Genomic DNA, 17,733 nt, shown 5'->3' on the forward strand with positions numbered 1-17,733 from the left:
CTCGCTCGGTTTCCTTCGCGTTTTAATCGACCAACAAAGTATTTACTTTTCCATTTTCTATTCTTTAGCCTGTCGTTTGTAAAATCAAGCAAAATCTGCTCTTTTCAAATAATCAAACGCAAGTACCGCACACTAAAAACAAGATTTTTTAATCATTTTCGTTACATCCAATTTTGACAGCTCAGCCCGGATCGAAACCATTCCCGTCGGCGCTCGGAACGAAAGTGAGAACGACTGCTCCGCTCTAACACCAAAGAGGCAACCATTTTTCATCGTCACTGAAAAGAGCATTTTTTTAACTCAAGCTGGTCGCGACGGAAGGTGCGTTATCACTGCGTATATTTGTGTCCGTTCTGGGTGCGTATCGAACGATCGATTGCAGTTGCAGCTGGTGGAGGAAAATTTCGGCGTACGGGGCCTCCGTGTTGTGCGTTTGCCTGCCTGCCGTGTCCCGTTTGTTTGCTCTGCGCTGCTGCACCAACCGAAAGGCACGGGAAGAAAGCTGGCTGGCAAAGATTTGTGACGTTTTTTTTTTCCTTCCTTCTCTCTGCTTTTCAAACTGCTTGCTTGTGCTCGGCTCTGCGCGTCCCCGTGCCCGTGATTGGTGTCCATCCCGTTCACCCGCGCCCTGCCCCTAAACCTCTTCTGGTGTGGTGGGCAGAGGGGAGGTGGGGCCTATCGCCGTTTGTGTTGCGCGCTGCCCCTTCTGTTGTTGATGTGAGTGTAGAGTTTCGTGTGTGGTGTGTTGTGTGATAGGAGGCGGCTCCGCGATTGCCAACGCGAGCGCAGGAATTTTCTTCGCGACAATCGCGTATTCCGTATTCCGGGCACACAGGCCGCCAGCGAGCGTGTTTTTCTTCTTTCGGTGAGCAAAGTGTTAAAAAAAAGCGTGTTCGGGGCCGGAAAATCGCACCCATTACCTCGCGCGTGACCGTGTCTTTGGAAGTGGGCATTCGAAGTTATCGATCCTCTTCCCGTTTCGTTCCGGATGTTGCGGGAAAGACGGTCGTTGCGTTGGTCCGGTTAGTGGTTCGGTGTGCTATAAAGTGGCCACGCGTAGCCCGTGGCCGTGCCCGAAATTGTGTGAATTCGAGGAAGAAGCATGCAGTGGTAGATGCACACACAGAAGAGCGGAAAAAAAACGCCAAATAGCGGATCTTTCAAAATGCTCGCTGCTTCACAGTACGCGGGTACGAACGTCGTAGTTTATTTTTTGCTGCCCCCGTGTGGAGTTTCCGCTACTCGCCGTATACCGAAAGGGATGCATACGTACACGACGTACACCAACGCAACCACAGAAAACCAAGAACGGCAAACGGAGCGGAAGAGCGAGAGCGAGAGAGAGAAGGGAAAGCGCGAGAGAGCGAGAGAGCAGCAGCAGTGAAGGCGAGAAGGCGCCCAAACGACGAGCAAATGAGCGAAATACAATGCTGCTGCTGCTGCTGGCCAGCACCACCAGTTTCGCTGTGTGTTATGTTGTTTAGACCGTGCGCGATTATGTACGCCCCGCGTGTTCGGCTTGCTGGCTGGCTGGCAACGGCTGTGATGGTGTGAAACTATGCTGACTTCACAGTGAGAAGAGCGTGCAGCCGCGTTACTCCTGCTGCCGCACTGTGTGCCTTCGATGTCCCCCCAAGAAGTATCGAAGAAAACCAATCATAAATAGTTTGGAAAACACACACACACTCACACCATGAGAGAACATAGAAACGGGAAAAAAAACGCCGAACTGCCGTGAATCTCGTGCAAAAGAACAGGAGTAGACAGAAGGGTTCCTTTGGTGGTGTGCTGCGGCGACGACCAATCAATCCGTCTCGCAAATAGCGTTGCTACCACCGTTGCACCGGAAGCATACTACGAGCAAACAAACTTCCGGAATCGCGGCACGGGGATTGGCTGTGTGGCAGACAGGAGAAACAACATCTTTCTCTTCTGCGGGCCTCTTAAAACATTGACGTTTCTCCTATTCCTATGCTTCACCACCATCTGGTGGGTACGCTCTTTGTTCGATACGATTTCGCCTTTCGGTTCCGTCTTTATTTATCCTTATCGCGAAGCAGCCAGTAGTGTATGGGTATGTTAACATATGCAGGCAACCTTTTTGCACTAGAACTCCCCATGCCGACTGCATTTTCACATAACACACTGGAAAAACGGTGGTGATTTGTGAACCGCCGGGACAAACGGCACACCATCACGAAACAACAACAAACGGGACGACACATGGGCGGCATATTTCACGAGCACAGAAATGATCAAAATACCGTTTGAATGAACGGAGAGGGACGGCCGGTCACATAGTGTGTGGTGCAATACACGACGTGGCACAACGGCGTAGAGTTACCAGTTCGTGAAAGTTCATAATTTGATTTGAGCGCTTTTCTTTTCTTCCCTTTTCCCGGTGTGGAAACTAACACGCGCGACCGGCAGGACACGGCAGAAGCAAGTATTGGTCTTCCCGGACCGGATCGGAACCCTGGCCGTGCTTCAGAGTCGAAGGGCATGTTTACCACTTTTATCGGCTTAATTGGTAAGTTGGAAACCGGCAGAGCAGTAGGCTTTGGGAATGTTCTTTACTAATCAGTACTCCCTTGTGGTGTAGTAGGCTGTTTCATAGCAGCTCTTAACATTAAACTTCTGTCCACATTCGTCTCCTTTGCTTGCACACTTACACTAACACACTCACACTAGCGGGTAAGCGAATTCCTGCTTCCATCATTCATCCGTTGAATCCCTGCTTTTTGCCCTTGGCATTGAGCGCCAAAAGCAGGTTTCCCGGTGCGCTTGCTGCAAACGCTCATAATTACACCGCCTGTTCTTCCATTCTGTGGTTTTTCGCTGCGCCAGCGGTGGCGCGACTCACTTTTTCACTGGCCGGTCTGGCCGCGGCTTCATTTGCATCATTGGAGACGCGCCCGTATTTTATCCTTCTCGTTTGTGCTAAATGGGCAAGGAAAAAGGCGGGCCAACTTTCTACACTTGACGAAGAAGAGTATCGTTTAAGCTCACTGATGAATCTGTAGGAATAGTGTAATGGCTGTTGCTTTCCACTTTTTTTCTTTCTAATTTAGAATGTAATATCGTTTTAATTTATCGGACGTAGTTTGTCACTTATTACTCTAGTAATTGAATAAGGGTAGTATCTTGTATTATCGCTTGTTTTATGTGAACATTCTCATAACAGATTTTCTTTTTATTGTTTTAACCCTTTTTTATGTTACGTTTGGCTTGCGAACGAACCGTGTGCTCGGCAATCTGATCATACTAAAATGCACATTATCCATCCACCTCTCCCTCGTCGGCAACTAATAATGGAAAACAAACAAACCCCATACCTTCCACATAGTCACCAAAGCAAGAACCATTCGCGGACGCTAACGGAAGCTTCCCCAATTCTTCTATCATTCATGAATTTTATAGATATTCAATCATGGTGGGAGGTGCCCTGCATTGCGCACTTTTGTTCGCTGTTTAGTACCACCTTCCAGCTGCCTAAGTTTGACATTGAGGTAAGAGAAGCATAGCACGCCGCGGAACGCAGCAGATCGGCAGCCATCATTACTAATTCCGCTTTCCCTCTCTCTCTCTCTCTCTCGCTCCCTAAAAATAGGATCTTGAAGAGGCCCTTCTCACAGATGCCGATGCCGAGGGTGAAGTAGATCTGAAAGTATATTCCGCGCGCCTGCTGCCGGAACTGATCGTTGCACTGTTGAAGGGCTGTGACGCGCTTGCACAGATAGGTTCACACATCAGCTCCAGCAACTATCAGATGTTCCTGAGGCGTCTGTTCCGTCAAAAATGTCAGGTACGTGCGACATTATAGGTACGAGCACATCGATCGGGGTCGAAAATCATTCTAATCAAGCACTTGTTTCAATCACCAAAACAGGAATATAATGTGGATAACCCGTTCAACAGCGATACGGACTTTGAAAAGTTACCGCTGCGCACCAAGATCCTGATCTTGAAGTATCTGTGCGATTTTCGCCTCGATTCCGAAGACGTCTGCACCACCTTTGCCAACTACGAGGCGGACAGTCTACGGCTGGAACCGATCGGGTAAGTGTTAATGCCTTCCCTTTTACAACCGATCGCTAATGTTTTACTCTCTCTCTCTCCTTATCCCTGTTTAGCTACGATCGTAACGGATCTTCTTACTGGCATTTTTTTGGCACACGCTTATACCGCGAAGATTACGTTAGTGGTGGCGGTAAATCCAAGTCCGCCAAATCATCCGTCTGGCAGGTGATTTGCTTCACCGAGGAGGATTGGCGCAACCTAGCGAACAAGCTCGACCAGTCCGGGAACGCGAAGGAGCGCAACCTGCACGATCTGCTGGTGGAAAACTTTCTACCGTACATTCCGAAGCTATTTCGCGACAAGGAGCGAGAGCGCCGCAATAGGTAAAATGGCGCGGGAACTCAAATCGAATTTTGAAAGCATTGCAAAAATTTATTTATCTATTCAATTCACTAATTGACAGACTTTTCGAGCGGCCCAGATCGACACGCATCAAACTTTTGCAGGAAGGGAAAAACCTTCGCCTGCAGGAGCAACAACAGCAGCAGCAGCAGCTACAAAAACAGGCGGAGGAGCAGATCACCCGCGAACGGCAGAACCTTGCGGAGGTGGTGCCGGCACCCGAAAGAGCCCAACTGCTGTCAGAAGCACGTGCAAAAACGCGCCGAACGACGGTTAGAAGCGAAACAATTCTAGCTCTCTTTAGAAACACCACGGGCTTAGAAACTACCGGGCCCAAACGAGCGCGGTGAAACACACCTGAACCGCCCCTCCCCCCCCCCCACAAAGCTACTTAAAGACGTTACAGAAGAACAAAAAAAAACAATCAAATGTCCAACCAAGTGTGTGCGGCGATGGCAGCATTGTCCTAGACACATGAGAGCACACACGCTCACACGGGACCGTTTTTGTTGTTGTTTCAAAACCATCTCGAACTGTTTCCCCGTGAGTGTGTGTGTGTGTGTGATGCTAGGCTAAAACCACCACCGGACTGCACTAACGTTGTCGATGTAGGCGGAAACGTTTCCGGCTTCAAGGCAAAAAAGGATCCAAAAAAAAAAAAGAAAACACAAAATCGGCATCACGGCGATCTAGTTCGGAACGCAAAAAGGCAAAAGCAAAGCCAGACCGACCACCCAAATTCATCGTCGTCGACAGCTGTGAGCGCAGGCTGCGCGTGACCAGCGTGAACCATGTTTGTGATTGAAGAATAGAGCTGTGTCATGCTTCTTCTTTAGTTTTGTTGTGCTTCCTTGCTTGTAATGTATGTATGCATGTTGTTTTTCATTCCCACCCCTTCCATTATGTTTTTCTCGTTTCATTTCTTCCTGTTAACCATTCCAAAAGTTTCATTATTTACAACTTATTAACACACACACACAGAACGATAAAAACCCATCCTTTCCTATGGTTTGATAATTTTGGAAATCAGCCACCGGCCGCTGTCAACTTGCTAAATAAGGGCAAACATAAGGGCTTATACTGCAGTAACTGCGCCAATAACATTTCCGCCGTGCACTGTTAATAGGGAAGCTAATGAAACTTTTAAACATAATTTCGTTACTCTTTTCCTGTTCTGCTGAAACACGTTCGTATTGATGATATGTTTTCCTTACACCCTTTTCTCTTGCCCGGTCTCTTCTTTCCACAGATCTCGATCGAGCTCCGTCCAAGTATAGTTTCGTCGCCCTACGCTAGCACCCCAGACGAGGCATCATCCTTCTCACGCGTGATTTTATTTTTCAGCCAAAAGAAACGCATTCCGTAGCAAAGCAAATAGCCCCTACTACTACCCTTATCGCAGCCCTACCACTACTCGAGAGGTTCCACTTCTCCATCAGTAGGTTCGCTGTGGGAAGCAAGCCACGAGGCGCGGCACCACGCACCGTTGCTGCAGCACCGTACCGACGACCGGACGTCCTCCACACCGTCCCGATCAAGTTCCGGCGAATCGCCCGGTCTCGCCAGCGGCTCGGAAGATAGCGACGGCCAGTGCGACATTAGCCGGCGGCCGGCGATCTACAGCGATTCGTACTACATTGTCCGCCACCGGGAGGACAGCGAAAGTGTCCACAGCTTCAGCGATATCGAGGCGGAGAACAACATCAACAGTGGCAATACGGACAGTACCGCGACCGGCAAGCAGCAGCAGCAGCTGGTGGCTGTGGAACCGTCGGAACCGTCCGCCACTAAAGCGTGTTGCGTCAACAGCAGCCGGCGGTAAACAAAGCGGTACGCAAAGCACGTCAACAACGGGTGGTGAGTGGTGAGGTGGAGAAATTGCTACGCGCCAACCACAACATGGCACCGACCGCGACGAAGCTACCCGGGCGCCAAACGAACAACTCCCTCTCGTCCGTTACCCGGGGCCCGTCATACTGCCGTTCAGCGAGGCACCGGCGAAGGCACGGCGGCGCGGCGGCGGCGGCGACGGCAATGGTGGTAAGGGAGGTGAAGCTGCACCACCACCGGGCACAAACCAGGGCCGGAAAAAGAAGGGAAAAGCTACCACTGTGTAAGTATCGATTGCGTGCTTGTGTGTGTGGACCGGGAAGGGGTTATGTATTGTTAAAAGCTTATTAAGGTATTAGGTTAAAACACGTATTATCTTTTTAGTTCTTTCTTTATTCCTGCACGATAGAAAATTAAAACCACCGTTCATGAACGCGACTGCATTTTGTAAATAACCTAGAATATCGTTGGCGAGGGGCTCAAGTACCGCTTCCATTGCAGGGGTTTTCAAATGTCCTTTTTGCCAATCCGGTACAAAGACAAATCCGTAGGACTTATATGCAAAGCAAAGGGCTATTACATGCTTGGAAAAGTATTATCGTTTTTAAATTGCTTCGGAAGCGGTACTACACCTTTCGCCAACATTTAAATTATTGTATTGCACCCTTTCGTTTGATCATTGAGGGTGTTTAAGAGAAGATTGGAATTTGTAAAGTAATTCGAGCTAGCAAACCCTGCACGCGTACCCTTTAGCCGGTGAGAACGTATCAATCACGACCAATGTGTGTACATCTAAAAAAAAACCCCATTGTAATTGTATCGATTGTCTCCTTTTCTCTTTCCCTCTCGTATCTACCATGTCTGTCACTGTCACACACACAACTCACACAACCCGTCTCACCATTCTCATCATCATCCTGTGCACGCCTCTTCTTGTACATAATCTTCACCTCACGCAACCACTGCGATCCGTGACCCGCTCGTCGGTATCTTGTCGTGTGTATGTGTTTGTGTGTGTGTATATGCATTAATCCCGTTCAATCCTCCGGACTTGCTAATACCATCACCGGGGCAACCATATTACTACCATCAATACAATACAACACGGCGTTGGTACTTTGTTCGCACACACCGCTAATCGTCCTGTAAATATCCCCTTGTGAACACACGCACAAATGCGCGCGCGCGCGCGGGAATGTTGCCAAAAAACAGTATAACAAATGCTGCCGCCGCAACCTACACCACTAGTTCCAGCTACGGTAGCAAACCAGCTGTTCCTCAACTTTCGTCTCATCGTCTCTTAGCTTTACCGAAACCGATGAGGTGCTGCGATCGGTATGCACAAGGTGCTGGAAAGCATCAAGAACCACGACGACGCATGGCCGTTCATGGACCCGGTCGATGAGGACATTGCGCCGAAGTACTACTCGATCATACGAAGGTAACAGTGCCGCCCAACCGGATAGAGCTGCCGGTCTGGAACGAGTGTCCTATATTAAAACGAAACGCAAACGGCCTAATTGAAGTGTGTAAATTCATCCCCCACGGTTTCTCCTTTTTAACTATCTTTTTTTAAATATTTGGACACTTGTTTTCTTGGCCTGCTAAATCTAGAAACGACACATGATGATTTAATGTGATTTATCTTTCCACGCTTATTGTATCACCGCAGACCGATGGATTTGCAAAAGATGGAAGAAAAGCTAGGACAACGGCGAGTACATGATGTCGGTGACTTTCAAAACGATTTCAAGCTGATCGTCAACAACTGTCGGCTGTACATGGACAGGCAAACGGTAAGGCTACTACGGAATTGAATGGTTGTCTTCCGTGTATAAAATTCACCCAACCCAATCCATTCCATTGCAGAGTACACGGAAATGGTGAACAACTTGCAGATCGCGTTCGAGCGTGCGCGAAAAAATATTTCGACGAAAACTCCTCGGACGAGGAACTGATGATGAGCCACGAGTACCCGGACGTTAGCCGGGCGAATGCTGCGTTTAAAGAAAAGGTTTCCTCAAAGGAGCACAGCAAACCCATCGCTTCGTCCTCCTCTCCTCCTCGTCATCCGACGCAGTCAATGGTAAAAACCATAACCAGCAGCAGCAGCAGCAGCACGGCAGAGGAGCACGGGCAAGGAGGGTGGCGCGAAAGAAAAAGTCCAAGAAAAGTGCAAACAAGTAGTTCCGCCAGTGGTGGCAACAGGAACAGTAGTGTAAGTGCAAGTCTAACACCACCAGCACCAGCGATCCCACTCCAGATATTAGTGCCGACCCTTCCTAGCCGGGGGACCGCCTCCACGACAAACCGCCGCGGGGGGGCAAAGAATCGAAAGCAAAGTCGGTGAAGGTGGTGCGGCCGTGGAAAGGAAGGGTGGAAAAAATGTGTCGTCGGGTGAGAGGGGAAGCATAATACGCCGCCACCACCACCGGGTCCGGTGGGTCGCGAAAGCATAAAGCAAACAAACCACCACCGGAAGAAGTGGGCTCGGAGCTGGAACCCGATCCGGAACCGCCGGAAAAGGGTAAGGGTGCGTCGCGAGTGAACAAAGCGGTTAAACGCAAACGCAAGGAAAGGGAGAAAACTGATAAAGTGAAAAGCAAAAGGCAAAAGTCGAAGCCGGTGGTGATTACAACAGCAACAGCAGTGATGTGGACGTGCCGGAAGGCGATGCGATGGACGTTAACAGTGAGGACGAGCAAGGGTGGAGTGAACCGGAGCGGAAACGGTACAGAAAGGATCAGCGGACCGATTCGAACGAACCGGTGGTGGTTGGTGGGGTGGGAACGCAACAGGGAACCGCCGGTGGGGAAGAGGTGAAAAAAGAACCGCAAGAGGAAGAAGATTTCCCAGTGTACGAAAGTAAGAAGAAGGCAGCGGTGAAAGCGTTGCAGGAAAAGGAAAAGAAGAAAAACAGTGCAAAGGTGAAGAAGGAGGAAAAGAAAGCGAACAAAGCACCGAAAGGGGGATGCCCCTTCAAGGGAGGGAAGGACGTGCGGCGGGAACCACTTTTCCCCCGCACGTGGGCTCGGATCGCTTTCCCGATCGCCCAGTCCAACGGTGGGCGAGGATTCAGCAGCGCCGCTCACTAAACATCGCTCACCTCAGCGATCGGCATCGTTAAGCCCAAAGAAGAAGGATAACGCACGCGATCTGTCCTCCGATGGTGACGAGGGCGATCGTCACACGACGCCTGGTAAGGCAGGGTCCAAAAAGGAGAGGGAGAAAAATGGCACCGACGAGGACCATCATCAGAAACAGCACCGGAAGGGGAATGGCGGAAAGGTTGGCGGCGGGGGCGTACTGCTGCATTGCCGTGGCAAAGTTGGAGAAAAAGACAAAAAGTCAGGCGTCGTCCTTTCTGCCTCGGCAAAGAGCGGTGGCAAAGGGCGGCAAAAGAAGAAGGCGGCGGTGGGAAGCGGTAAACAACGAGCGGCACCAGCGCCAGTGGAGGAAGAATCTGAGTGTGAAGCTTTGCCGGGAGATCCGCCACCACCACCGAGTGTCCACCACACCAACGGCGAACGGAACGATGCGTCCGACGGGAGCGAACTCGAGGATATCGAGGACAGTTCCGACGAGAATCGCCAACCAAAAGCTCATCCGATAAATCGAAGAGCAGGAAGAGCAAAGCGGGCAAGAAAAATGTCAGCAAACAGAAGAAGAGTGGAGCAAAAGTGGTAAGGCGAAGGGTGGCAAGGACAAGAAGCTGGACAACAAATCGCACAAACGCGATAAAGTTGGATAAGGGTAGAGAAAGGTCAAAAGCTTCGAGCGGGAACGATCACCGTGCTGCTAAGGCGGCGATGAGCAGCAGGAAACAATTTCAAGCATCGGTGAGGAGAAGACGATCGTGCGGTCGTGATTTCGATCGCGAGATGGACGACCTGAGCGATGTTGGAAAAAAGTGCCTCCAAAGCCGTAAAGCAGCGGCAAGCGAAAGATGCACGGCACGCCGCAGCACAGCGATCGGTGTCACGCTCGCCAAGCCCGGCCAGATCGTACTATTCCGACGATCGTTCGATGCGCGACAGTGGGGAGGAGGAGGACCGTGATGGATGATGCTGGTGCTCGAAATGCTTCGCCAGACAAGCGAACGGACGGTTTCTTCGCGGACACCAGCCGGTCCATCACACCCGACATAAAGGATAAGTTTGATCTCATCAAGGAACGCCGCAATCGGGCGGCGGCAGCAGCAGCAGCCGCGGCCGCCAGTAAAGCAATGGCTAAAAAGACCAAAGCTAAGGGGAAAGATGGCGGGACCGCGGGAGCCGCTACTGTTGCGGGCGGGAAGAAAGGTAAATCGTCCAAGGGTAACAGTAACCGTGGTCAAAAGCAGCGCGATGTGGTGGACGAAAATGCCGGTCTCGGTGCAAGTGCCTTGCCAGCCGGCAGCGGAAACAAGCAGCCGCAGCAGAAGAAAGGCGACGATAAGCCTTCCTCCAGTGAGAGCAAACCCACCAAAGGGAAGAAAAGTCGGGACAAGACGGCGAGTAGCGGCGAGTCGGGGGGAGGAGTGTGGGCCAAACCGGCTGATAAGAAACACGCCCGCCCGCCGGCTGCCGACAGCTCGAAAACGATCGATCGAAGTAACGAGTACGACTTTGTGGATGACAGCCTTACGTCGGACGCAAAGGCGGATAAGAACCACCACTCGTCGAAATCATCCGGCGCCGCTGCTGCTGGTGGAAACACATCCGGGAAGGCGGGAAAGAAATCGGCGAGTGCTGTAGGCCAGCAGTCGAAGTCGAACGCGAAATCGAACGCGCCATCTGCATCCAGCAAGCAGCACTCGAAACCGCCGACAGCAGCAACGTCGGCCACGGCCGGTGCCAACATGGAGGAGCTCGAGCTAGAAACCGAACAAACGTTGAAAGACATCAACAAGTGGTTGGAAAATACGCCCCGCTTTCCCGAGTACAGCTCGGCCAGCAATTCCCCGTCGCGGTACATCATGGACGATTTCGACACGGTGCCGGTAAAGATCGAACCGGCCGATTTTCGTAAACCGATCCCGCTCTCGCAGCTGCCCGCAGCCAATGAAACCGCTGCCACGGGGCCGGTACGTGGTGCCAGCCCAGGCCTAGCAACGATGGCAGCTCCTCCGAAAGCATTTTCACCCAGAGCAGCCGCAAAGGATCCTGGCAAGCCGTCCGGTACAAAGGTGCCATCGAAAGATGGCACTACCGCTGCTGCTGCTAAAAGTGAGTCGGCGGGAACGTCTGAGCCAGCCACCGTTGCTGGCGCTTTGAAGGACACTACGAACAGCAGCAGCACCGTTGGAGGATCGAGTGGGCCAGCAGCCGGTTCATCATCTTCTGCCGTTCCGAGCAAAGCTCACACCATCCTAGGTCCACCGCCAATAATTCCGCCGCACTCCCAGAAAAAGGAACCCAAAGAACCGAAGCGAAAATCCTTAAAAGAGAAGCTCTCCCAACTCGGCACCGGTGGACGCAAGCGTGAGCTTCAGCATCACCACCGAACGACGATCGATCGATTGCAGCCGGGCAAAACCAAAGGCAACCTCATCGGTACGATTCAGAATCTCAACAAACCGGATGAACTGTTCCCGCTCGGTGGCGGTGGCGGTGGTGGTGGTGCTGCTAGCGGTGGAGCGGGTGGCAGCGGTGGTGCCGGTGGCAACGCACTGCTCGGCAAGGTAAAGGAGGTGAAGAATTCGTTGATTGTGAAAACGGATGAATCGAAACCGAAGCTAAGCCTCGGCACGGTCCTCAACACGGAAGGGTTTGGAATCGTGCAGCAGCACAACTTTGCCGATGACGAGGAGGACAATGCGGAGGGTAAGAAGGACGATGGAGGCGATGAGGATGATCCGATGCTGGTTTCGATCGGTAGCGGTGCTGTGAAGCCTCTCATAAGCTCGCTGGTGAATGTTGGGGGCAGTTCGCCAATCGGGAGTCGGGATGGAGCGAAATCGGGTTCGAAGAAGGATGAAGCTTCCGGCAGCAGCTCAACATCGACAAGCGAGAAACCTGAGGCTAGTGGTGATCCCGCTTCCGGCGAAACTAAGAGCTCGTCCGCTTCAACCGTCGTGGAGAAACCCCCCTCGCTTGAGGATGGAAAAACGGGCAAGGAAGAAGCTGGCGGCAAGGATTCGCTCAACACTACTACCACCAAGGGCAAGGATAGCAAATCGTCCGGGACGCCTAACCTTAACGCCTGGATAAAAGCGTTCGGTGCGCCCAAAAAGCCGAAGAAAAACGATGACACGGACGAACATCCGGGCAAAGGTTCACCGGCGGCGGCAAACGATAAGGGTAAGCTCAACGAGCACAACACCTCCACCCAATCGTCCTCGAACGAATCGTCGTCTGGGATTGGTATGCTTCCGACCATGCCCGGAAGTCTCGAAAGTCCTAGCTTCCCAACACTGCCGACGGTTCCTCGGCAGCGAAAGGCCAGCACGGGCAGCACGGTAAGCGAACGCTCGTCCTACAGTCAGGACCCGGACAGTCCTCGCATTGGGATCGATGAGCGGCTGGGCCCGTACCCTGCCCCGTACCCAAGCCCGATCGGTGCCTCACCGATCATGACGTCTCCAAAGCTGGACGAAACGCAGAAGAGTCCGTACCATCCGCTGAACGGTGCGATCAAGGTCGGTTTCTATCAGGATACCACGCAGAAGAGCAGCCCGGAGAAGAGCTGTAGCCCGCGGGACCTTCCATCGCCGTACCCGCAGTACTCGCAGCATCTCTACACATCGAATGCTGCTAACGCTTCCTCGAACAATACGACAGCCGGCGGGAACGGTTCGAGCAATACAAACATGGGCAGTAACTCCACCGTGTACGGTAGCTACTCATCCTACGGGCCGTCGGCTGCTTCCGCCATCGGGTCCACCAATTCCAGCAACAATCCCGCATCCGGCAGCATTGTAGCGGACACGTTCAAGGGCTACGGAAAGGAGCTTAAATCACCCGTCGATTTCTACGACCAGTACAAACAACCGGCGTCGCAGGAATCGGACTACAACTCGTCGATGAGTCCCAGTACAAATCCCAACTCTCCCTACCACAACCCAGCCTCGTCGCCCTACCAACAGCAACCCAACAGCCCGTCCTGCTATCAGCAGCAAACGCCGGCGTCTTCCTCTCCCTACGGCCACCCATCACCGGCGTCTTCGGGCGGTCCGCTCTCGCCGTACAATGCACCGGCTGCCATTCCCCACAGTCCGGCGGCACCGACCGGTCAAACCGCTCCGGCGGGTGCCAATGCCAGCGGTCACTCGCCGTACAACCCCGCCCAGGGTCAATCGCCTTATCACGCCAGCAGCAATCAGACCCCGCAATCGGCATCCACGTCTCCGTCCGGTGGTGGTGGTACCACGAACACGGTGGCCGCTGCCGGTCAACCGAAGCTCCAGTCCAAACCAAATACACCGCTGCACCAAAGCCCAAACTCACCGTTTTCACAATCAAACCAAAGTTCGCCCTACTCACAGCAAGACCCGAACTCACCGTACTCCTCCCAGGGAGGCCAACTGTCACCGTTCCAACCGATGTCGCCCAAGCCTCCGCCGAGCTCGGGTGCTTCCGCAACGGCCGGAAATGTCATCAGCAACAGTAACAACAGTGGTAACGCTATTAAGCTGGCTCCTCCCATTATAACTCCGCAACAGGCGGCTGCTGCCGCTGGTGTGATCCTGCCGCCCGAATCGCCGGTTCACTCGCACACAACACAACCCCCCTCCACAGCGTCGGTTGGGCCGGTCGGCCAGGCACAGAACTTGACCGGCACCGGTGGCAGCAGTCAAACTGCAAGCACGGCACAGGGAACAGCGATCGTACCACCGTCGTCAGCACCGATGCAGCTGAACTCCCATCAGTCGCCCTGGACCGCTCACCACAACCAGTACAATCCGTACCTGAACCATCCGGGCGATACGGCTGGCGGTAGCATGTCCTCGTCGTTGCCACCAGCACCGGCACATATGCCACCGTCCCAGCAGGGCCATCATCTAAGCAATGTGCACACGCATCCATCGCCTGCCCACTCGCAACAACAGCAACAACACCAACAGCAGCAACAGCAGCAACAGCAGCAACAGCAGCAACAGCAGCAGCAGCACCAACAACTACAACACCAACACCAGCAACACCAACATCAACAACAACAGCAACACCAACAAACGAATCATCAGCAGGCGCACGGACATCATTTGGCGACGGCTCAACAGCAACAGCAAAGTCACCTCGGCAACCTGTTGATGGGGTCCAACAACAATCCGTACACTTCCACGTACGGGCGCCCGTACGATCTTAACTCTGCGTCAGCGTCATCATCCTCCGCAGCAGCCGCGGCAGGATCGGGCACAACAACGGTGACGTCCAACATTGATCACCATCACGCGCAACAGCAGCATCATTCGCAGCAACATCTTCACCATCAGCAGCAGCAGCAGCATCCTAGTTTAAGCGGTATCAGCAGCAGCAGCAACAAGAATAGCCCCAGCACCACCAACACAACAACACTTCCAAAGTACCTGAAATGATTAATCTAGGCTATAGCGAACCCGAAACCAACACCGCCATAACTTTCTTTATTCCAGCATTTGAAAAAAGCATTTTTAATAAAGCTGTCCAAGAGTTTTAAACATAAAATCGTATTCTACTTCTTCGTCTTAATGACCTTCTAGGCCACGCCACTCATCTAATTCTGCACTAGACTTATCGATACCACGTAATTGGATAATCAGGGCTCACTACGGAGGAACGGTCCAACTGAGATTGGAACCCCAGTCATGCTGAGTTAAGACCGGCGTCGCTGTCGCCTTACCTACTGAGCCACCCCTAAATCGTTTTTAATGCAGAGACTAAAAGCAAACACGAATTAAAAGATTATTTAGCGCCTGAATTGTAATACAGAAAACAAAGTGTTTTATTCGAAAAATTTTCCTTTACAATCTGTAAATGGTATATCATCGCACTTAACCATCCCTAGCAAGATCCTTTTCGTTCCACCCACAGCATCCACGCAACGTAGACAGCAAATTAAGGAAGAAACTTGAAACACGAGTTGTGCACCGACATCTTGCTGAATCTATGATTTTCTCACTGCACTGTGTGTACATACATTTTTATTTACTACCCACGTTGCAGCCGCCCGCTTCAACCTCAGTTATTACTACACTCCCGGCCAGAGGTTGGCAGGCGGCAGCCGGTAGGGATCGGCAGCTGGCGAAGCTGAAAATCCAAGCAAAACTTCATTCATTCCATCCTTAACATGCATTTTCGTGTACATATTTATTCAATTCAGTTTCTGTTCCCAACCTATGTACAAAGGCTCACCCACGGGCTACACCCTTCCGTGCACTACACCAAATGAAAGCTTCTATCAACTATCAGCACTTTAACCGACAAAGAGTTGCTCGCAATGCAAGACGGCACAGTAGTGGACAGGAAGCAGTGCAAGAGAGAGTGAGAGCAAGCGAAAAAAAGCACAGAATTTTAATAATAAAATGAATACATCGGTGCATTTGTTTTTCCTCGATTCGCGCTCTCCTGCTGCTAATATCATTAGGGCTAAGGTGGCCACAGAAATAACCGGCCAGACCAAATGTGCTCCGGGTTATCTATCCACCATTAAATTTTATTGTTTCTCTCTACAGCATTTCTCCGGGGAACGGTCGGGCACGTCTTTTAACCGCGGCGCTGAAATATTTCCCCATCGATTCTCCGGTTAGCGTTTTGCAATAAGTTTTCCCGACCCTTTTTTTTCTGCTCAGCTTTATGCCATGGTGCTTCATTTTCGATTTATTTTCATTCGTGTTTTTTTTTTCTCTCACATATTTTGTGTTATATAAGTTAACTGAAGACTGCTCGGGTCCTTCTAGAGAAGGATGCTCGATGGCAGTGCAACGTCTGTGCCGGGTGCAGTCCGGACGATAGTGGCGGTTTCCCAGTACCCGGCTGCCGATGTAGTGGTGGTAGTATCCGTTGTAAAATATAGCAAAAATTAGGACACAAGCATAAGAACCACCAGCCGGCGCAAGCAAGGATGCTTTCCGACGGTGCGGCACATCGCCGGGAGGAACCAACATAAATAGCAGCATATTTACTACCGCCCTGACCCGCGCCACTCCGTAACACCGCTTCCACCCCTTGACGGTCCAGTCCACTGCAATGCTATCCGCGAAGGTTGACTAGATGGCAAGGACAACCCACCATCGCCCACCAACGAGCGGACGTCCTTGGGAAAATGGTTCGCCTTTGCCCTTGACGAAATGTGTGCTAAAATTCAAGGTGCAACCAGCAACCGGGCGTCTCCATCGTTGATGCAGCTGCTGCTCCTGTAGCGGACACCGCTAGAACGTCACAACGGGATGCAGTCTGTGGAAGGTCAGCGGTGAGTGTGGTTGGCCAGGCCGAGCTGATTAAATTTTAAACAATAATATTCTATCACCTTCACAGCGCGAAGGACTCGATACGCGTCCACCGATACCGGGGAGGGACAGCCAGGAAGCTAGAAAGTGTTGGAGCTGATGCCTCGGCGTAACCTAAAATTTTACAACTAATGTCCTTGTGAAATCAGGTTGAAGCGCAATTTCGCGATGGGTGCTTCATGCCAGCTATCTGTACCGCTTTCTGCAACCCAGACAGGAGAACTGGAATGGACGAGGTAGCGCGGAAAAGCGAAGTAAAACACATTATTTAGTTCGGAAAGCTGCATTTCTCCTGCGGGACAGTTCCACCCTTTACCACCGTCCGATACGACCTAATCGACATTGAAAACTTTGTCCTTGGAATAGGACGCCGGGTGGACAGCTTTCCGCGGGGGTTCGGTACGGAAGGTTCCCTCAAAAGGCGGAACATAAACCGCGTCCCGACGTCGGACGATAATGACGAGGAAAAGACGAGTTACACCGAATTTCGAACGGGGTTTGGCATGAATATGGATAGATTCGTGATTCCGGGAGCTGCGTCATCATTATAACTGCATCGGGGCAAAAGTTACCCACTTCATTCCAGTTTATCACCGTCGACTTCTTTGTGTCCGTTATTTAGGGCATCGATTTTCTGGTTGCGGTTGTGCCGTATGCACGCCCGCATGTGCTGTCGAATGTTTCGATGGGTGTGGGAAGTGGGGAAGCAGTGATTAACTGGGAGAACTGAATATGAAAGCACGTTAAGTGTGTTGGTTACACGTTTCATACAAATGTCTGAGACGTCTGTGAGAAAGGAAACGATTGAATCCATGACAATGGAGTACATTAAATCGTGTCTATAATAAGGTTTATGTGTGTATGATTGAAGGGAAATTAAATTTGATTTTATTAATTTCATCATAATTAATAGAAGCAACTTTTAAGAAAAACTATAAAAAATATAATGTTAGTGTTTGTCAAGGAATGTCTACAGATCGCTAAGCACACATTAAATTGAATTTTAGACTTCTTCTACTGATGCATTAATCGCAACCTCTAGACTTTGTACCAATAATTGACGCCTCATTTGAGCT

General features: G+C 51.3%; 1 protein-coding gene across 1 annotated transcript; it reads left to right on the plus strand.

Annotated features, from left to right (window-relative positions):
- The first annotated feature begins 237 nt into the window (after positions 1–237).
- Positions 238–14,767, plus strand: LOC118508936. Its single transcript, XM_036048845.1, is given in 17 exon segments — positions 238–357; positions 2,431–2,530; positions 3,421–3,509; positions 3,611–3,805; positions 3,890–4,059; positions 4,134–4,403; positions 4,484–4,770; positions 5,865–6,174; positions 6,216–6,535; positions 7,576–7,693; positions 7,925–8,031; positions 8,034–8,048; positions 8,122–8,166; positions 8,169–8,470; positions 8,668–9,074; positions 9,309–9,935; positions 10,183–14,767. Coding segments are annotated over 16 exon segments (7,875 nt in total). The 5' UTR covers positions 238–357; positions 2,431–2,502.
- Positions 14,768–17,733: the final 2,966 nt, after the last annotated feature.

The sequence above is a fragment of the Anopheles stephensi genome, chromosome 3 (assembly GCF_013141755.1).
Source record: "Anopheles stephensi strain Indian chromosome 3, UCI_ANSTEP_V1.0, whole genome shotgun sequence".
NCBI lineage: Eukaryota > Metazoa > Arthropoda > Insecta > Diptera > Culicidae > Anopheles > Anopheles stephensi.